Here is a 22060-nt window from a genome sequence, read left to right on the forward strand (position 1 = left end):
TCCAGACCCCTCTGAGGAGCAGGGAAAGGGCCGGGATCCAGCCCGCCGTACAGTCGAGCTGCAGGGAGAGGAGCCGAAGCCTGGAGCAGCGGGGAGGAAGGAGCCGTGCTTGCGATGGGGTCCAGGGAGGCCAGAGCTGTGCTGTTCCTCCTCTGGTTCGTGCGGGAGGAAGCCGGCCTGGAGTTCCAAGCACTTGAGCAGTTTTCCCCTCCTGCAGGGAACAGCAGTGGATAGAAGGACCTGGATTCCAATCCCGGCTCCTCCACCTGCCGTGTGATTTTGGCCCTGTCTCCGTGCCTCGGTTCCCTCGTCTGTAAAACAGGGATTAAGACTGTGACCGTGTCCAACCCGATGACTTCGTGTCTATCCCAGCACTTAGTATAGTGTCTGGTGTATACTAAGTGTTTAACAATACCGTTAAAAAAAAAAAAGAGCAGGCCTGCGATCTCTGAGCTGGTGGCTCCAGGAATTCCTGCCTCTGAGCTGGGGCAGTGGTATAATGGGTCAAGACTCTGCTCGTCTTCCCCAGAAAGTTCCCAGTGGAACAGTGCTCAGCGCTTAGAACAGTGCTTTGCACATAGTAAGCGCTTAATAAATGCCATCATTGTTATTATTATTCCAGCCGGGGACCTATGCAGGGGCTCAGCCATCAGTAAGTACAGTGCTTTGCACACAGTAAGCTCTCAATAAATAATAATAATGATAATAATAATAATGGCATTTGTTAAGCGCTTACTATGTGCCAAGCACTGTTCTAAGTGCTGGGGGGGAGGGGGATACAGGGTAATCAGGTTGTCCCACATGGGACTCACAGTCTTAATTCCCATTTTACAGATGAGGTAACTGAGGCCCATTCATTCATTCAATCGTATTTATTGAGCGCTTACTGTGTGCAGAGCACTGTACTAAGCACTTGGGAAGTACAAGTGGCAACATATAAGTGGCCCAGAGAAGTTAAGTGACTTGTCCAAAGTCACACAACTGACAAGTGGCGGAGCTGGGATTAGAACCCGTGACCTCTGACTCCCAAACCCATGCTCTGTACTGAATGGAGGAATGAAGAGGTGCCAGAGCTCACTTTCTCTTTTTTATGGTATTTGTTAAGCGCTTACTATGTGTCAAACACTGTCCTGAGTGCTGGAGTCATTAGTTTAATTAGGGCGGACACAGTCCCTGTCCCTCAAGGTGCTCACGGTGTAATTAGGAGGGAGAACAGGTATCCCCATTTTACAGTTGAGGAAACTGAGGCCCAGAGAAGTAAAGTGACTGGCCCAAGGTCACACCGCCGGCAAGGGGCAGAGCTGGGATTAGAACCCAGGTCCTTCTGACTTCCAGGCTGGTGCTTTCTCCCCTAGGCCAGGCTGTTTCTCTCTTGGGTTGCCGTCCCTTCCTTTGTCAAAGGTTCACCTCTCCAGCACACCGGGGAGTTGTGGGAGGCCGAGATCAGGAGACTAAGCGTTTGTTCCATCGGCCTGAGCTACTACCCTTTAATTTACAGCCGGGCTGAGGGATGGAATGTGCCATGGCATCGCTCTCCTCCTCCTCTTCCTCCACCTCCTCCTCGTCTTCCTTCTCCTCCCACAGAGAGGAACTCCAGGGCACAGGTGTCTCCATAGGAACCTTTCTCTCCACACACTGGGGCTTTCCGGATTCCCCGGAGAGAAAGTCAGGAGAGCCAGAGGAGCAGTTTCAGGACACCGGGCGGGATTTAGGGTTCCAGTCTCCCCCAGACCCCGGCCGCCTCCTCTGATGGGGTTCTCTGCAAGAAGGCAGGGAGTGAATGAGGTGGTGGAGAGGTGGTAGAGAGCCACCCCCCAGGGCTGGCAAATTGATTTCAAATTGAAAGTGGCCACCACTTGGGGTGAAGGGTTGATGGCTGGCATCTGAAGATTGAGTGCCAAGGCAGAGGACTTTTTTTTTTTTAATGGTATTTGTTAAGCATTTATTAGGTGCCGTCTAGACTGGAGTATAGGGATTCCTTCATTTTCATTCATTCATTCATTCAATCGTATTTATTGAGCGCTTACTGTGTGCAGAGCACTGTGCTAAGCGCTTGGGAAGTACAAGTTGGCAACATATAGAGACGGTCCCTACCCCACAACTGGCTCACAGTCTAGAATTAGGAGACAGACAACAAAACATATTATTATTATTGTAACCTCCCCAGTGCTTAGAACAGTGCTCTGCACATAGTAAATGCTTAATAAATGCCATTGTTATTATTATTATTATTATTGTAACCTCCCCAGTGCTTAGAACAGTGCTCTGCACATAGTAAGCGCTTAATAAATGCCATTACTCCCCAGCGCTTAGAACAGTGCTCTGCACATAGTAAGCACTTAATAAATGCCATTATTATTATCATTATTGTAACCTCCCCAGTGCTTAGAACAGTGCTCTGCACATGGAAAGCGCTTAATAAATGCCATTATTATTATCATTATTGTAACCTCCCCAGCGCTTAGAACAGTGCTCTGCACATAGTAAGCGCTTAATAAATGCCATTATTATTAACAAAATAAAATAGATAGAATAAATACATCCAAATAAAATAAATAAATAAATAAACCGGATTGTAAGATCCTTAAGGCAGAGCACTGTACTAAGCGCTTGGGAAGTACAAGTTGGCAACATATTGCAGTTGGCAACATTCCTTCATTCAGTTGTATTTGTTGAGCATTTCTTGTGGGCAAAACGCTGAACTAAGAGCTTGGAAGAGCGCAATAAAGCAATAAATAGGTACATTCCCTACCCACGAAGAGCTTCCAGTCTCCAGAGGGCAGGATCTGGGCTGCTCTTAAGGCTGTGTGACATGGCAGCCAGGCCCAGAGAAAGACAGAGAGAAAGACACACACATGCTCTTGTGCCGCCTGTGGCCTCCATCCGACGCTTGGCACAGGTACTCTGCACGCAGTAAGCGCTCAATAAATACGATTGAATGAATGAATGAATGCGGGAAGGCTCTGGAAGCGATCCCTGGCTAACCACGTCAAACCTCCAAGGCCAGGTCCACCGGAGATGAGTATTTTAGGAAGAGGGTTGTTTCGAGAGTCGAAATTCCTCTTCCGATCCGTCCGCAGGAGGAAAATCTCCCCCCTCGGGGTTCACCCACCCCTCCCCGGTGGGATCCCCAAACAGGGCGAGCGACTCTGAAATCAGTCAATCAAGCAACTGTACTTAAGAACAGTGCTTTGCACATAGTAAGAGACAGTGAGCCCACTGTTGGGTAGGGATTGTCTCTATATGTTGCCAACTTGTACTTCCCAAGCGCTTAGTACAGTGCTTTGCACACAGTAAGCGCTCAATAAATGCAATTGATTGATTAATAAATGCCATCATTATTATTATTATCATTACTGAGCACTTACCCTATGTGGAACGTTGTACTGAGCGCCTGGGAGAGTCCATTAGACAGAGTCGCTTAGACATAGCCACTTGTCAGCTGTGTGACTTTGGGCAAGCCACTTAACTTCTCTGTGCCTCAGTTACCTCATCTGTAAAATGGGGATGAAGACCTTGAGCCCCACCTGGGACAACCTGATCGCCTTGCATCTATCCCAGCGCTTAGAACAGTGCTTGCATAGTAAGCGCTTAACAGAAACCATCATTATTATTAAGAATAATAATTGAGGTGTTTGTTCGACGCTTAGTATGTACCAAACGCCTGGACAGACAAGTCAGTCGGTTGTATTTGTGGAGTGCTCATGCTGTCCTGTGGAGGACAATATAACATAAGAGACACATTCGCTGCCCACAATGAGCTTACGGTTTGGGGGAGGGTTTCAACTTCATCTGGAGCAGCCTGGCTCAGTGGAAATCAATCAATCAATCAATCAATCGTATTTATTGAGAGCTTACTATGTGCAGAGCACTGTACTAAGCGCTTGGGAAGTACAAATTGGCAACACATAGAGACAGTCCCTACCCAACAGTGGGCTCACAGTCTAAAAGGGGGAGACAGAGAACAGAACCAAACATACCAACGAAATAAAATAAATAGGATAGAAATGTACAAGTAAAATAAATAAATAAATAAATAAATAGAGTAATAAATGTGTACAACCATATATACATATATACAGGTGCTGTGGGGAAGGGAAGGAGGTAAGATGGGGGGATGGAGAGGGGGACGAGGGGGAAAGAGCATGGGCTTTGGAGTCAGAGGTCGTGGGTTCAAATCCCAGCCCCGCCAATTGTCAGCTGGGTGACTTTGGGCATGTCACTTCGCTTCTCTGGGCCTCAGTTCCCTCATCTGTAAAATGGGGATGAAGACTGTGAGCCCCCCGTGGGACAACCTGATCACCTTGTAACCACCCCAGCGCTTGGAACAGTGGTTTGCACATAGTAAGCGCTTAACAAATTATTATCATCATCTCTTGACTTTGACTTTCCTTTCCTCTTCAGGTTTCTGAAGTCGGGACCGCAGCCGGGAAGGACCAGCTGAAACCGGTGTGGGAAATCCTCCTCCTCCTCCCGAGGTCTCCCGTCCGGCCGAGTGCGGCCGGCGGTCGGAGGGGCGATGCCGCCGGCCAACGGGCCGGCCTCCGGGCCCCTGGGCGGGCTCCTCAGCCAGGTGGAGCTCTGCCTGGTATGCACCCGCTGCAGCGAGCGGGTGAACGAGAGCACGTACACCCTGCGGGAGGTGGAGCACGCCTGCCCGCGGGAGATCCTGCTGGCCCGGGCCAGGAAAGCCAAGAAGCAGGAGGAGTGGAGGAAGGTGGGCCGGAGGCCGGACTTCCCCCGGCCGGCCCGTTACGAGGTCTGCCGGTACTACAGCCCCCGGGACGGGTGCCGGAAACATCGCAACCAGTGCACATTTGCCCGCAGCCCCGAGGAGGCTCTGGTCTGGACCTTCGAGAGGGAGCACAACGTCAAGAGGCTGTGGCTCAAAGCCGAGGTGGCGGGAGCGCAGAGCCAGGCGGCCCGCGCCCCGGCCAGGGCCTCCGGCACGGGGGAGGAGATCCGCACTGAGTTCGGGGGGCGCTTCCAGGAGGTCTGCAAGCCCTGCTTCTACCAGCGCCCGGCCCGGATCTTCGCCGTGGGCCCCGGGGAGCAGTGCCCCGAGCACAAGACCCGACTGCCCGTCCTGGTGCACGTGACGGGCGAGAGCCGGAAGAAGAGGCGCTACACGGAGATCAGGCCCCTGCCCAAGGCCGGCCAGCAGCTGGACTTCTGCATGTACGTCTCGCGGGGCCAGCCGTGCCGTCACGGCGCCTCCCGCTGCCACTACGCCCACAGCGACGTGGAGATGGCGGTGTGGGAGGCCGAGCGAGCCCGGAGGCTCGTGCGCTCGGCTCTGCTCCGGCCCGAGGGGACGGCGGCCCCGGAGGCGGCGGGGGACCCGAAGGCGGCCCACGGGGCCGGCGGAGGCCCGGTCACCGGGCCCAAGGTGCAGCTCTATTGCCCCGCTTGCCTGGTGACCTGCAGCTCTCAGGAAAACTTTGAGAACCACTGTGCCACCCTGGAGCACACGCAGATGGTCTCCTACGACCAAGTCCCGCAGTGGCGCCACCGGGCACCGCCCTTTGGGTTGACCAAGTTCAAGCTCTGCAGCAGGTGAGGGGCTTCGGCTGGCAGCGGCCCCCGCGGGGCGAGGAGCGGGGCGGAAGGGGACGGGCCGTTGGATTCCCTTCCCGCGGTGCCCCCCAGATAATAATAATAATAATGATGGCATTTCTTAAGCGCTTACTATGTGCGAAGCACTGTCCTAAGCGCTGGGGTAGATACAGGATAACCAAGTTGTCCCACGTGGGGCTCACAGACGTAGTCCCCATTTTCCAGATGAGGGAACTGAGGACCAGAGAAGTGAAGTGACTTGCCCAAAGTCACACAGCTGACAAGTGGCGGAGCCGGGATTCGAACCCATGACCTCTGACTCCAAAGCCCGGGCTCTTTCCACTGAGCCACGCTGCTTCTCGCTGAGCCACGCTGCTTCTCAGATCTCTCGGTGTTCGGTCTGCCCTCCCCCGCTGACCTCTTCTTTCATTCATTCATCCATCCATTCATTCAACCGTATTTATTGAGCGCTTGCTGTGTGCAGAGCACTGTACTAAGCACTTGCGATGTACAAGTTGGCAACGTATAGAGACGGTCCCTACCCAACAGCGGGCTCACGGTCTAGAAGGGGGAGACAGACAACAAAACAAAACATATTAACAAAATAAAATAAACAGAATAAATATGTACAAGTAAAATAAATAATAAATATGTACAAACATATATACGTATATACAGGTATTCTTGACCTTATTAATTTAAATTTATATTTAATATATCTGTTAAGCACCTACTATGTGCCAGGCATCTGGGGTGGACACAAGATAATCAGGATGGACACAGTCCCCATCCCACATGGGCCTCACAGTCTTAATCGTGAGGCCAGTTGTCAGCTGTGTGACTTTGGGCAAGTCACTTAACTTCTCTGTGCCTCAGTTCCCTCATCTGTAAAATGGGGATTAAGACTGTGAGCCCCACGTGGGACAACCTGATCACCTTGTATCCCCCCAGCGCTTAGAACAGTGCTTTGCACATAGTAAGCGCTGAACAAGTACCATCATTATTATTATTAATTCCCATTTTATAGATGAGGCCCAGAGAAGTGAAGTGACTGGCCCGGGGTCATCACAATCAATCAATCAATCAATCGTATTTATTGAGCGCTTACTGTGTGCAAAGCACTGTACTAAGCGCTTGGGAAGTACAAATTGGCAACATATATCGCACAGCAGACAAGCTGGGATTGGGAGGAGCTGGGATTAGGACCCACGTCCTTCCGATTCCCAGGCCCGTAAGCCACGCCGCTTCTTGGCCCCTCTAGGTCTGATGCGGCTTCCTCGCAAGGCGTCCCTACAGGAGGAGGTGCCGGCCCCTGGAAGGGGCCTGCTGAACCTAGAGGGGAAGGAGGGTTAATGGGGAATAGCGTTCCCTTCCTCTCTAGCCTCCCGGAGCGTACGGGGTCCCTCCTCCACTCCCACTTCCCGCACCGCGTCCCAGATCTTCCTGGCGGCCAACCTGTCCCAGCCCCCACTCCCTTAGCCTGAGGCCAGAGCTAGGCTCCTCGAGTCCCCTGGGTCAGGTCCGGAGGCTCCTCTGACTTCCTTGACCGTGCAGGCCGGACATCTGCGTCTACGGAACGGGCTGTACGCAGGCCCACTCCCCGGAGGAGCTGCAGGAGTGGATCCAGCGGGCCCAGGCCACCAGGACCAAAGCCGAGTCGGCCCGGCAGGACGGGCTGCTCTCCTACTCAGACCGGCTCATCTTCGACTACCAGCACTGCAGCAACGAAGTCCTCGTTGTGAGTGGCTGCGTACGGCGGGCGGGAGGGGTGCCTGGGGTGCCCAACTGGAGGTGGTCCCCAATGTCATTCATTCATTCATTCGTATTTATTGAGCGTTGTCGCGGAGGCCGGGAGGCGGGGGGACGTCCGGGCGGGACGCGTGTTTCGGCGAGCTACCGGTTGACCCGTTGACCGTCTCCCCCAGATATCCGAGAAGGTGGAGAACGTGGTGGTTCTCTGCAAGCAGCCCCTGAGGGTCCATTCGGAAGACAGGAGGCTGAAGTACAAGTGGACGTTTATCATCAGCTCCATGGTGAGTTGGAGGGGCCTCCCCAAAACGTGCCTCTCGGACTGGTTCCCGTCAGCTCCGGGCGGCTCTCGGGGGGACACCTCGGTCCCTAGACCGTAAGCTCACTGTGGACCGTGATCACATCTCCCAACTCTGTTGTACTGTATCCTCCCCAGTGCTTAGTACAGCCCATTGATCGCTGACCGGCTCCCGCCCATGCCTGCAGCTGACCCCCAAGGCCTCCCTTCTCTCTGCAGGACCCTCTGTTGCACGTGGCTCTTCTGAAGAGGTTGACCGGGGCCACCTTCTCCCTGGTGGCCGAAGGGCTCCAGCGGGGAGTGAGCTATGCTCAGGGGGAGCGGTTCCACGTGCCGGGCACCGCGCTGACCTCCCAGGTAGAGGTCCGGATGGACTGCGTGACCTTCGGCGCCTACGAGCAGTGGGTGGTCTTTGATTTCGGCCACCGCCCCGTCCTGCTGCAGAAGTTACAGGTGACGGTGGGCCGGCGGGACAGCCCCTCGCCCCAGGCCCCGCCGCGGGATGAGGGTCGCTTCGTGGACTTGGCCCGCTGGCACGGGGGAAACCGACACATCATTCCCAGCGTGAAGAGGAGCAGCGACGACCTGCAGCTGCTGGCCAAATACAAGGTGCCCGCGCTTGCCCTGGAGTTCCGGCCGGGCGGCCTGGCCCAGGGCCCAGCCACCCGCTTCAACTATCGTGAGAAGATGCATCACTTCTTGTATCTGGAAGAGGAGACCCAGCAGCGGCTTGTGGCCAAGTGAGCCCGGCGAGACCGGGGATTCCGGATGGGCAGTGGGATGCTGGCTCTTAGGTGGGAAGGATGAGAGCGGGTCGCTGGGAGACCCAGGGACTCTGGCTATTCGGGAGCTGGGTTTGATTAAGCGCAAAGGTAGGCAGCTCGGCGGTCCTCATCGAGAATTAGGCACTTGTGGTTAGGCGAGTCCGAGAAAACCTATAAATTTCTGGGTCGCTCTCCGGCAAGGGGCTCACAGTCTAAAGGAGACCCTTAGAGGAGGCTGTCTGCAGAGAGGGAAAGCGGGAGGGGGACAAGCAGCGGCCTGTAATCATAATAACAGCAATAATAATCATTGTGGTATTTATTAATAATAACGATGGTATTTGTTAAGCGCTTACCATGTGCAAAGCACCGTTCTAAGCGCTGGGGAGGTTACAAAGTGATCAGGTTGTCCCATGGGGGGCTCACAGTTTTAATCCCCATTTTAGAGACGAGGGAACTGAGGCCCAGAGAGCTGAAGTGACTTGCCCCAAGTCACACAGCCACTGACGAGTGGCGGAGCGGGGATTTGAACCCATGACCTCTGACTCCAAAGCCCGGGCTCTGTCCGCTGAGCCACGCTGCTTCTCAGGCACTTACCCCGTGGCAGCACTTACCCTGTGCCGAGTGTTATGCTAAGCACTAGGGTAATGCAAGCGGATCAGACCCAATCCATGTCCTCCATGGGGCTCACAGTCCAATGGGGAGGGAAAACTGGAATGTTATCCCTTTTTTCCAGATGGGGAAACTGAGACCCGGGGCAGTTAAGGGAATTGCCCAGGGTCACACCACAGGCAAGTGTATATATACACTTATATATATATATATATACCTGTATATATGTTTGTACATATTTATTACTCTATTTATTTTACTTGTACATATCTATTCTATTTATTTTATTTTGTTAGTATGTTTGGTTTTGTTCTCTGTCTCCCCCTTTTAGACTGTGAGCCCACTGTTGGGTAGGGACTGTCTCTATGTTGCAAACTTGTACTTCCCAAGCGCTTAGCACAATGCTCTGCACACAGTAAGTACTCAATAAATATGATTGATGATGATGATGATGAAGTGGGGAGCCGGGATTAGAACCCAGGTCTCCTGATTCCCAGCCCTAGGCCCTTCCCATTAGGCCATCGTAGAGAGTGCTGCTTCTCCCCTGAGGGATTTAGCTGGCACGGGGAATGGGGAGGCGAGATTCCCAGAAGCAGGCACCATCCCTGGGAGATCCAGTTGGGGAGTGCAAGCCCACCGGGCTGCTTGGACAAGGGGAATTGTCCCAGGCCAGTTTGGTCATTGTTTACCAGCATTTATTAAGCGTTTACTACATGCCAGGCTACGTGCTAAGCGATGGGGTAGATCTAAGGTAATCAGGTTGGACCCGATCCATGCCCGACACGGGGCTCCCGGTCTTAATTGTACAGATGAGGTCACTGAGGCCTCGAGAAGTAAAGTGACTTGTCCAAGGTCCAACAGCAGACCCGGGGCAGGGCTGAGACTAGAATTCACTCATTCATTCAGCGATATTTACTGAGCGCTCACTGGGTGCCAAGCACTGTACTAAGCGCTTGGGAGAGTACGGTATAACAAGAAGCAGGCACAAGAAGCATCGTGGCTCAGTGGAAAGAGCACGGGCTTTGGAGTCAGAGGTCATGGGTTCAAATCCCTACTCCGCCACTTGTCAGCTGTGTGACTTTGGGCAAGTCACGTAACTTCTCTGGGCCTCAGTGACCTCATCTGTAAAATGGGGATTAAGACTGTGAGCCCGCTGTGGGACAACCTGATCACCTTGTAACCTCCCCAGCCTTAGAACAGTGCTTTGCACATAGTAAGCACTTAATAAATGCCATCGTTATTATTATTATTATTTCCTACCCTCAGTGGACCCATAGTGTAGGTGGACCTGGGCTCCGTCCACTAGGCCACCCCGTCCGTGGCCCGCTAACCCTCTCGTCTCCTTGCCCCAGGCTCAACCTCCAGGTCACGGTCTCGCTCATGTCGATGCTGCAGACGCTCGCCGTGGGCATGAAGTTCGCGCCCCCTGGGGAGCTGTATGCCGAGGTGCCCATCCCCTGCGCTCTGACGCCGGACACGGACCAGGGCTACCTGTTGAGCCGGGCGGTCAACACGGCCTACTTGGCGCCCGTCCCTGCGCCAGACAACCTGGTGTATGAGGTCTGCGTGGAGGGCAAGGCCACGAGCGAGCGCAGCGTGTGGCTGCAGCTGCCCGCCCGTTGCTGCGCGAAAATGGACCTGCGGGCGGGGACCACCTCCCAGGTGGAGGTCCAGTTCCAGATCGACCGGCTCCTGTTCCGCCGGTGGCACCAGGCCGTGGACACCCTGATGGACGAGAGGCTGGTGGTGCCCGACGTGCCCGCCTGCTCCCTGCCCCGACTGAAGCCGCCCCCCGCGACCCTCAATGGCAACCGGAAACAGAAGCTGGCCATCTCGTTCATCACCGGGGAGGCCGCTGGCATCCGCCAGGTGCCCCCTCTTCTCATCTACGGTCCTTTCGGAACGGGCAAGACCTACACCCTGGCCATGGCCACCCTGGAGATTATTAAACAGCCCCAGACCAAGGTGCTGATTTGTACCCACACCAACAGGTGAGGATTTCCTCTAGGCTGGTAGGGAGGGCGGGGACCCGGCCGATGCCACCGTTGACTAGGAAGGGCCTGGCCCGCCGTTGTCCTGATACCCTGGTAAGCTTCCCCTCTGAACGCCAAGCTCATCGCAGCCGTCACTTCTGGACTCTTAATAATAAGAAGAATTGTGGTATTCGTTAAGCACTCACTATGCGCCAGGCACTGCACAAATTGCTGGGGTGGATGCCAGCTAATCAGATCAGACCCAATCCCCATCCCATAAGGGGCTCACCCGTCTCTGTCCCCATTTTGCAGGTGAGGTAACCGAGGCACGGAGAAGTGAAGGGACTTGCCCGAGATCACACAGCAGACAAGTAAATGTCAGCCTAGTGAACAGTAGCTAAAACACATCAGGGAAACTCCTGATTTGTACTCAGGGATCGTTTGCTGTGAGTTCTTTGTACGTGAGGTCTGCAGTGAGTTTTTTTGTCCCGGTCCCCCCTCAACGCCAGCGCCCTACCTCCTTCCCCTCCCCACAGCACCTGTATATATGTTTGTACAGATTTATTACTCTATTTATTTGACTTGTACATATTTACCATTCTATTTATTTTATTTTGTTAATATGTGTTGTTTTGTTGTCTGTCTCCCCCTTCTAGACTGTGAGCCCATTACTGGGTAGGGACCGTCTCTATATGTTACCAACTTGTACTTCCCAAGCGCTTCGTACAGTGCTCTGCACACCGTAAGCGCTCAATAAATACGATTGAGTGAATGAAAAGTGGTGGAGCCGGGATTGGAACCCGTGACCTTCTGATTCCCGGGCCCGTGCTGTAGCCACTAGGCCACGTTGTTTCCTTCGCCTCTGTCGCTCTTCGGAGCAGGGCGTCTCATGTTGGCTTCTGGTTTCGGCAGTTGCCTAATACTTCCCCTTTCCTCTTGTTGGCCATTGGGACCGCTCTGTCCTCACGGTGTCATCTCATCCAGTCACCAGAGTTGCCCAATCTCCTGTCCCTGGAATATTACCTGACATGCCAACACATACCTGTTAAGGAATGTCCCTCCCCAAAGCCAACTCTCTCCAATCACACTCGGATGGGTCGCCTTCCAGTGCCTCTGATTTCCAGTTAACCCAGCCCAAAGCACCCATCTACCTTAATCAGCAAAGCCGCTTTCAGGCTCGTGTTTGCCTTGGCGCGTGCAGACCACCGAACTGAGGTTTTTCTTCGACAAGGGGTGGGGAGAGGGGGAGCGGGAGAGCCCCATTTCGCCCCGCCCCGCGCTTCCACTCTCCCCGCAGCCCTTCCCCGACCTCACCCTTCTTCATTTCTCCCTCGGGCCTCCAGCGCGGCCGACATCTACATCCGGGAGTACTTCCACGCCCACGTCACGGACGGGCACCCCGAGGCCGTCCCGCTGAGGGTCATTCCCAGCGACCGCTCCATCAGCCAGACCGACCCGATCACCCTGCAGTACTGCTGCCTCGCCGAGAACCAACTCTGTTTCCGCCAGCCCTCCCCGGCCGAGCTCGACCAGCACCGGGTCATCATCTCCACCACGACCCACTCCCGGGACCTCCGCGTGCCCGCCGGTTACTTCTCTCACATCCTTATCGACGAGGCGGCGCAGATGCTGGAGTGCGAGGCGCTGATCCCCCTGGCCTACGCCAACCTGGACACCCGCGTCGTGTTGGCCGGAGACCACATGCAGGTGACCCCCAAACTCTTCTCCGTGGGAAACGGGCAGTCGGCGGATCACACCCTGCTGAACCGGCTCTTCCAGTATTACCAGCGAGAGAAGCACGAGGTGGCTGTCCAGAGCCGGGTCATCTTCCACGAGAACTACCGCTCCACTGAGGGCATCGTCTCCTTCGTCTCCCGGCACTTCTACGTGGTGAAGGGCAACGCCATCCAGGCCAGCGGCCGCATCCCTCCCCACCCCGAGATGTACCCGCTGGCGTTCTGCCACGTGGCCGGCACGCCGGAGCGGGACATGTCCATGACCTCGTGGTTCAATGCCGCCGAGATCCTGCAGGTCATCGAGAAGGTGCAGGAGGTGTACCGGACGTGGCCCTGTGAGTGGGGGACCCCGGAGTTCAAGCGGATCTGCGTGGTGTCCCACGGGATGCAGGTAACCCTTCTCACTCCCGAGCGGCAGCGGGGCCTGGGAGGAGCGGTCCCTTCCCCTCGGCTCGACGGGGCCCTGGCCGGCTCAGAGGTCCGTTACGGGGGACTTCTCGGAGGACCCACTGGGGCGTGCCGTCCCGGGGCCGGTGCTCCTCGGGGCTTATAATAATATTAATATTTGTTAAGCGCTTACTATGTGCCAAGCATTGTTCTAAACCCTGGGGTAGGTACAGGGTAATCAGGTTGTCCCGCTCAGGGCTCACAACCTTAATCCCCATTTTACAGATGGGGTAACTGAGACCCAGAGAGGTTAAGTGACTTGTCCAAAGTCACGCAGCTGATAAGTGGTGGAGCCGGGATTAGGACCCACGACCGGAGCTTATCATCATCATCATCAATCGTATTTATTGAGTGCTTACTATGTGCAGAGCACTGTACTAAGCGCTTGGGAAGTACAAATTGGCAACATATAGAGACAGTCCCTACCCAACAGTGGACTCACAGTCTAAAAGGGGGAGACAGAGAACAAAACCAAACATACTAACAAAATAAAATAAATAGAATAGATATGTACAAATAAAATAGAGTAATAAATATGTACAAACATATATACATATATGTGCTAATGTGCTCAGAAGGGCGGGGGAGATCGCTGGCCAGAACCTTCCCTCTCCTCCGCCTGCCTCGCTGACTCCGCTGGCCTTTTCTCCAGGTGAATGTGATCCGGCAGGAGCTGAGGAAGAAATATTTGGGAGAAGTGGCGGTGGAGAACTTCGAGAACCTGCCAGGTGGGTCTCCCTTTGGACGGCGGGCGAAGCCTTCCGCTCTCTGCTCTTTACGATCCTCTGGGCCGGAAGCTCCTGGTCGGCGGGGAGCCTGTCTTCCGGCACTTAGCACGGTGCCCAGCCCACTGTGAGTGCTCAGCGAGGGCCACTGATTGGTCGATTTGCCGACCCTGGCCTCTGAGCGGTGTTCATAGAATAATAGTAATGATAATGATGATGGTATTTATTAAGTGCTTACTATGTGCCAAGCACTGTTCTAAGAGCTGGGGTAGATGCAAGGTAATCAGGTTGTCCCATGTGGGACTCACAGTCTGAATCCCCATTTTACGGATGAGGGAACTGAGGCCCAGAGAAGTGAAGTGACTTGCGACTTGCTGTGTGACTCTGGGCAAGTCACTTGACTTCTCTGGGCCTCAGTTACCTCACCTGTAAAATGGGGATTAAGACTGTGAGCCCGCTGTGGGACAACCTGATCACCTTCTATCCACCCCCCCAGCGCTTAGAACGGTGCTTTGCACATAGTAAGCGCTTAATAAATGCTATCATTATTATTATTACTTGCCGCGGGTCACACAGCTGACAATTGGCGGGGCCGGGATTAGCGCCCACGACCTCTGACTCCGAAGCCCGGGCTCTTTCCCCTAAACCACGCTGCTTCTCTACGTGCCAGGCACCGTTCTAAGCCCTGAGGGAGACATAAGATCATTGGGTTGGACACAGTCCCTGTCCCACGTGGGGCTCACAGTCATTCATTCGGTCATTCAGTCGTATTTATTGAGCGCTTACTGTGTGCAGAGCACTGTACTAAGCGCTTGGGAAGTACAAGTTGGCAACATAGACGGTCCCTACCCAACAGCAGGCTCACAGTCTAGAAGGAGGAGACAGAGAACAAAACATATTAACAAAATAAAATAAATAGAATAAATGTGTACAAATAAAATAAATAAATAAATAGCATTTATTAAGCACGTACTATTCATTCATTCATTCAATCGTATTTATTGAGCGCTTACTGTGTGCAGAGCACTGTACTAAGCGCTTGGGAAGTACAAGTGGGCAACATCTAGAGACAGTCCCTACCCAACAGTGGGCTCACAGTCTAAAAGGGGGAGACAGAGAACAAAACCAAACATACTAACAAAATAAAATAGATAGAATAAATAGAATAGATATGTAAGGATCTGGGTTCTAATGCCGGCTCCACCGTGTGTCTGCTGTGAGACCTTGGGCAAGTCACTTCACTTCTCCGGGCCTCAGTTACCTCATCTGTAAAACGGGGATTGAGACTGTGGAGCCCCACGTGGGACAGGGACTGTGTCCAACCCCGTTTCCTTGCCCCCACCCCAGCGCTTAGTACAGTGCCTGGCCCAAAGTAAGTGCTTAACAAATACCACAATTATTACTATTATTATTGATATGATTGATAAATATCATTGATTGATTGATTTTAACTGGCTGGGGCTCAGGCCGGGCTGGGACCACGGGCTGGATATTGGTCTTTTTGGCCAGTATCCTAACAGTAATAATAATAATAATGATGATGGCAATAATAAATATCGTTGATTGATTGATTTTAAGTGGTTGGGGCTCAGGCCGGGCTGGAACCACGGGCTGGATATTGGTCTTTTTGGCCAGTATCCTAACGGTAATAATAATGATGATGGCATATGTTAAGCGCTTACTATGTGCAAAGCACTGTTCCAAGTGCTGGAGGTGGGGAATACAAGGTGATCAGGATCATCATCATCATCATCATCAATCGTATTTATTGAGCGCTTACTATGTGCAGAGCACTGTACTAAGTGCTTGGGAAGTGCAAATTGGCAGCATATAGAGACAGTCCCTACCCAACAGTGGGCTCACAGTCTAAAAGGGGGAGACAGAGAACAAAACCAAACATACTAACAAAATAAAATAAATAGGATAGATATGTACAAGTAAAATAAATAAATGGAGTAATAAATATGTACAAACATATATACATATATACAGGTGCTGTGGGGAAGGGAAGGAGGTAAGATGGGGGGATGGAGGGGGAACGAGGGGGAGAGGAAGGAAGGGGCTCAGTCTGGGAAGGCCTCCTGGAGGAGGTGAGCTCTCAGCAGGGCCTTGAAGGGAGGAAGAGAGCTAGCTTGGCGGATGGGCAGAGGGAGGGCATTCCAGGCCCGGGGGATGACGTGGGCCGGGGGTCGATGGCGGGACAGGCGAGAACGAGGTAGGGTGAGGATGTCCCACGTGGGACAAATCCCCATCAGATGAGGTAACTGAGGCACAGAGAAGTTAAGTAACTTGCCCAAAGTCACACAGCTGACAAATGGGGGGTGTGTGGATTTGAACCCATGACCTCTGGCTCCCAAGCCCGGGCTCTTTCCACTGAGCCATGCAGCTTCTCTTACTGACCCAGTGCTTCTGGGTCAGTCAGGAGATATTTCAGAGGAGGAGCCTGGCCGTGCAGCCAACTCAGACTCCATTTGCGATTTACCTCAGGGATCGCTCGGGGATGGACCGGAGGGTCGGAGACGGGGAGAGGCCGGGCCCTTCCTGGCCAGATACCGGCCACCTGTGGTCAAATGTGATAGCCTCAGTTCAGCACCGTGCACCGCAGAGGGCCAGGGGGCCAACAGGCCGGTTTAGCCGTCCAACCCTCAGATCTCTCATTCAGCTCGGCCGGGGGCTTGAACCGAGGGAGGCGGCTAGCTCGGTTCTGCTTGCGGGGGAGGCTGTAGAAAGTGAATCCATGGCAACGGCAAATTAGCTGTCTGTGATTCCCCGGGACACCCCGAAGCTGTAAGAAAGGAGCCCTCTCCGAAATCCAGAGTGGCCTCCGGGCTTCGGGGCCTTGAGGGACCCACTGTCACACTGGGATTCCTAATCCGGGAGCTATTTTGGGGACCCCCGCCCCCTCACGTTCCCAAGGATGGCCTCGGGATGAGGAATGGCTCTGTCTGCACTTTGAGCCCAGTGGAGAAGGAAAGCCAGGTACTGTCTCCGGCTCCTGGGGTTCTCCGGCTTGTGGGGGTGGGTGGGAGCAGCCCCGCCTGGGGTGGGGGCTGCAGCGTGGCCGACCCCACATCGGATCCCATTCGGAACCAACGGAGCGTGGTTCTGGAGGCAGCGTGTTCCCTGAACGCCCCCTTGTTCGATCACTCATCCCCTCCCCGCCACCCGTCTGCTGTGTGATCTTGGGCAAGTCACTTCACTCCTCTGTGCCTCAGTTACCTCACCTGTAAAATGGGGATTGAGACCGTGAGCCCCACGTGAGATGGGGACTGTGTCCAACCCAATTACCTCGTATCCACCCCAGTGCTTAGTACAGTGCCTGGCCCATGGTAAGCGCTTCACAAATACCACAGTTGTTATAATAATAATAATGGTATTTGTTAAGCGCTTACTAGGTGCCAAGCACTGTTCTAAGTTCTAAATACAAGGTAATCAGGTGGTTCTGCGTGGGGCTCACAGTCTTAATCCCCATTGAGGTAACTGAGGCACAGAGAAGTTAAGTGACTTGCCTAAAGGCCCAAAGCTGATTAGTTGGAGCCAGTGTTAGAACCCACGACCTCTGACTCCCAAGCCTGTGCTCTTTCCACTGAGCCGCGCTGCTTATTATTAGTAGTAGTAGTAATAGTAGTAGTATCGTGAGTGGATGTCTGGACAAAACAGATCCCGCTTGCTGCTTGGAAGTCGTCCCTTTAAGGCCCCTGGGTAGCATGGGCCCTTACTGGCCCTCTCTGGAATCCCATCTCCTCCAGGAGGCCTCCCCAGATTAATTTCTCACCTTCCCACCTTATGCCATCCCCCCAACTCACTCGCCGCTGCCAAGCCACATAAGGGCTCAGGTACCCTCTCCCTTCGCCCCTGGTAATACTCGGGCACGTAACTTTATTCGCAGTCACGCCCTCCTGTGCGGAATTCACCTCGGCGCGTGTCTCTCCCGTTAGTTGGGAAGCTCCTTGAGGGCAGGAGTCGCGTCCGCTAAGTCTTCGGACCTCTCCCCAAGGGGCTCCCCGTTCAGGGGCCGCGCGCCCGAGAGGCGTCCAGGAAATTCCCCCCGATCAGTCGATCGACCTGCCCGGGGCCGGCTTCTCACGTCTGTTGCTTGGCTCCGGACAGGGCGGGAGTTCCGGGTGATCATCGTGAGCACCGTCCACAACCGAGACAGCCTCCTCAGCACCTCCGCTCCCAACCTGGAGTTCTTCAGCGAAGCCCGCGTGCTCAACACGGTGATGACCCGGGCTCAGTCCCAGGTCATCGCCGTGGGGGACGCCGTGGCCCTCTGCTCCTTCGGCCAGTGCAGCAGGGTGTGGAAGCACTTCATCCAGGAGTGTATCGAGAAGGGCAGCGTGTCTCCGGAAGGCCTGACCCTGGAGCAGATCAAGCAGGACGTAGCCGACAAGCAGCGCTGGGCCAGGGGCCCCGGGGAGCAGGCGGAGGAGCAGGAAGACGAGGACGACAGCGACGCCGTCTCCTGGTCGTCGGACGCCGAGCTCAACACGGACGACCCCATCCTCCGGGAGCTGCTGGATGAGAGCAAGAACGTGGCGGTGACCGTGACCGAGGACGGCCTGCTGGACGTGAAGGCGGGGACCTCCTCCCGCCTGTCGGGCCGGCAGGAGTACGTCAGCTTCCCCGCTTCGACGCTGAACCGGTACCTGCGCATGCACCCCAAGATGTACAAGAGGTGCGAGCTGGTCAAAGAGGCCTTCGAGAAGGCGTCCGCCTTCAGCCTGGACGACTCCCCGCCCCTGAACATTCAGATCAAAGGCCGGGTCAACTGCGGCACGGCCTTCACCGGGGACCGGGTCCTGGTGGAGCTGCTGAGCCCCGGCTCGGAAGACGGGGCGTCGCCCCGCCCCCACGGCCGCGTGGTGGGCGTCCTGGAGAAGGCGGAGAGGGCGCGCACCTTCATCTGCAAGATGGACGAGTTCGACCACCGCGTGATGATCCCCATCGACCCCTCGGTCACCAAGATCTTCGTGCCCGTGGTTAAGGCCAAGCCCCACCTGGTCCCCATCCGCCGCTTCAGCCGCGGGAAGATCCAGCTGGTCAGCTACGAGAGGATCACCGAGGAGACCAAGAGGAACCAGCTGTTCCACGTCCAGATCATCTCCTGGCGGGAGAGGTTCTACTACCCCCTGGGCATCATTCTGGAGATCCTGCCCCTGGCGCTGACCCTGGACCAGGGCTTGAAGATCCTGGACATGGAATACTGCCTGGCCCCCGGCCAGAAGTACCCGGCTCCGGTGACTAAGGAGGTGGCCAAGTTCCAGTCCGGCAAAGCCGCCGTCCCCCTGGGGCCCCGGCAGGACTTCCGCCCGTACCTGACCTTTACCGTGGACCCCCGGGGCTCGCGGGACCTAGACGACGCCATCAGCGTGCGGGACCTGGGCGGCCACTACGAGATCGGGATCCACATCGCCGACGTGGCCAGCTTCGTGCCCCAAGACGGGGCCTTGGACCGGGAGGCGAAGAAGCGGGGGGCCACCTACTACGCCCCAAGCAGGGAGCCCGTGGGCATGCTCCCCCCACAGCTGAGCCAGGACTTCTGCAGCCTCCTGCCCCAGCGGGACCGCCAGGCCGTCTCCCTGCTGCTCACCGTGGAGAAGAGCGGGGACAGGTTGGCGAAGCAGGACCTCGCCTCTTCCGTGATCCGCTCGGACCGGCAGCTGTCCTACGAGGAAGCCGAGGCGCTCATCAAGGGCCGCCCCGGCGACGCCCCGCTCCGGTTCGACACCTTGGAGGACTGCGTTTTCGTGGCCTACCACTTCTCCCACGTGTCCCGCAGGGCCCGCCTCCAGGGCGACTGCTACTACGAGCAGCTGGACGAAGAGAACTCCCTGGGGAATCGGGGCTCCCACCAGATGATCCAGGAGTACATGATCACGTTCAACAGCTTTGTGGCCGAGTTCCTGACCAACAAGGAGAACACCAGGAACATCACCCCTCTGCGGTGCCAGGCCCGGCCCAACCCGCAGCAGGCGGGGCAGCTGAGGAACAAGTACAGCCACCTGTTGCCCATGTCCATCCACCTCTCCCACCACCTCCGGGCCCCGGCGGGCGGGCCGGCCCCGGCGGCCGGCCCCGGGTTCGGCCTCCTCACCCCGCTGTGGGAGCACCTGCAGCTCGCCGCCCGCGCCCGGGACTACCACAAGATGGTGGACCTCATCGCCACCGACGACGTCCACCCGCAGCTGGCCCCGGCCAGCCTGGAGTTTCGCAAGCTGCTGAGCCGCTCCTACTTCAGCCGCTCCAACTCCACGGCCCTGGCCCAGGTGGGCCACTACTCCCTGCAGGTGGACTGGTACACCTGGGCCTCGTCCCCCATCCGCCGCTACATCGACCTGGTGCTCCAGCGGCAGCTCCTCGCCGCCCTGGGCTGGGCGCCTCTCGGCTACTCCTCCGACGACATCGACTTCCTGTGCCACGACTTCAACAGGAAGAACGGGCGGGCCCTGGCCTACGAGCGGCGGGCCCACTCCCTGCAGCTGGCCACGCAGCTCAAGGGCCAGGTGCTCCAGAAGCTGGCCTTCGTGGTCGGCGTGGAGCCGGAAAACCGCTTCTTCAAGGTGGTCTTCCCCATGAACCGGGACACCTTGCCGGACCCTCACCTGATCTACTACCGGGCGCTGCAGCTGGTCGAGCAGCCGGCCTTCGCCTCCGGCGACCGGGGCATCAGGCTGATGTGGAAGAGGAGGGTCTACTCCGCGGAGACCGGCAAGGAGTGCGCCCCGCTCCCCGGGAGGCTGCTGGACGACCAGACCACCCCCGTGAGCCCGTCCGTCTGGACCGACGTCCTCTCGGCCGTCCGGGCCGAGGAGTTCGGGCGGGCGGCCTCGCTGCTCCAGGGGAAGCAGGCGCCGCCTCCCCGGACGGTCGGGCTCGTGGCCCGGAGCAAGTGCTTCCACTACCTGGAACTGGCCCTGGAGCTGTGCGCCGGGGACGCCTTGACCATGCAGCTGACCGCCGACGTCCAGCGGGGCTTCCTGGTGCCCTCCATCCAGCTCTGGAGCCTCACCCCGGGGTTCGCCGTGTGTCTGGAGCACGCCGAGAAGCCCGTGGACTGCTTCACCCGCTACGCCACCCAGGCCACCAGGGACGCCTACAAGGACGCCCGGGAGTACTCCAGGGTGTGGGACCCTCTCTGCGCCATGGAGTCGGCCACCAGCGCCGTGGCCGAGAACGACCCCATCGTCCTGCGGGACGTCTGGATCGCCTGGGAGCGGAAGAGGAATCGCCAGGGGCAGCTGCAGGGCACCTTTTCCCTGGAGGACGACTTCCTGGAGGCCTGCGCCATCGACGTCAACTTCTCTTCTTGCTACCTCTGCGTCCGGCTGGAGGGGCTGAAGCTCGGGACCCCGTCGGAGGAGGAGGAGGAGGAGGAAGAGGGGGGCCTGAGCGGCCGGCTCCGGGAGCTCAGTTTGTCCGGGGGGGCCGCCGCCGCCGCCACCGCCGCCCCGACGGCCGACTCCGGGCTCCGCATCGACCCCGACACCTACACCTGGGTGGCCCACGGCCAGACGGAGGAGACGGACGGGGACGAATCCAAAGCCGACCGGAGGGAACGGAAGTACAAGGTGCAGTTCTACTTGAACCACGTGTCCATGGAGCACATGCCGCCGGAGGTCACCCGGCCCAGGGCCAAATTCACCATTGAGCTCATCCCCAAACTCCTCCCTGATGTGTAAGTCTTGGGGCAGGGGAGGGGCGGGAGGGCCGGGGGTCCAGCCGCCGACCCCGCCTGGACGGGGTGACGGGGAGCCAGGTGCGGCCTCATTCTCTCGGTCGCGTTTGTTGAGCGCTTACTAAGCGCAGAGCGCCGTACTGAGCGCTTGGAAAGTACGATGCGGCAACAAATAATAATAGTGGTGTTACGTGCTTACGACGTGCGTAGCACTGTTCTAAGCGCTGGGGGATACAAGGTGATTAGATTGTCCCACGTGGGGCTCACAGTCTTAATCCCCGTTTTCCAGATGAGGGAACTGAGGCACAGAGAATAATAATAATAATAATGATGGTATTTGTTAAGCGCTTACTATGTGCAAAGCACTGTTCTAAGCGCTGGGGGATACAAGGTGATTAGATTGTCCCACGTGGGGCTCACAGTCTTAATCCCCGTTTTCCAGATGAGGGAACTGAGGCACAGAGAATAATAATAATAATAATGATGGTATTTGTTAAGCGCTTACTATGTGCAAAGCACTGTTCT

General features: G+C 56.0%; 1 protein-coding gene across 1 annotated transcript in view; it reads left to right on the forward strand.

Moving 5' to 3' along the window:
- Positions 1–4519: 4519 nt before the first annotated feature.
- The window catches only part of HELZ2 (helicase with zinc finger 2), a 30153-nt gene continuing 12612 nt past the window's right edge, over positions 4520–22060 (forward strand). Inside the window, exons 1-8 of the mRNA XM_038750016.1 lie at positions 4520–5556; positions 7111–7294; positions 7482–7589; positions 7823–8343; positions 10329–10967; positions 12293–13076; positions 13785–13860; positions 17968–21535. Coding sequence (XP_038605944.1) covers positions 4520–5556; positions 7111–7294; positions 7482–7589; positions 7823–8343; positions 10329–10967; positions 12293–13076; positions 13785–13860; positions 17968–21535 — 6917 coding nt within the window. The remainder of the gene's footprint in view (positions 5557–7110; positions 7295–7481; positions 7590–7822; positions 8344–10328; positions 10968–12292; positions 13077–13784; positions 13861–17967; positions 21536–22060) is intronic.

This window comes from Tachyglossus aculeatus, chromosome 8 (genome assembly GCF_015852505.1).
Source record: "Tachyglossus aculeatus isolate mTacAcu1 chromosome 8, mTacAcu1.pri, whole genome shotgun sequence".
Classification (NCBI taxonomy): Eukaryota; Metazoa; Chordata; class Mammalia; order Monotremata; family Tachyglossidae; genus Tachyglossus; species Tachyglossus aculeatus.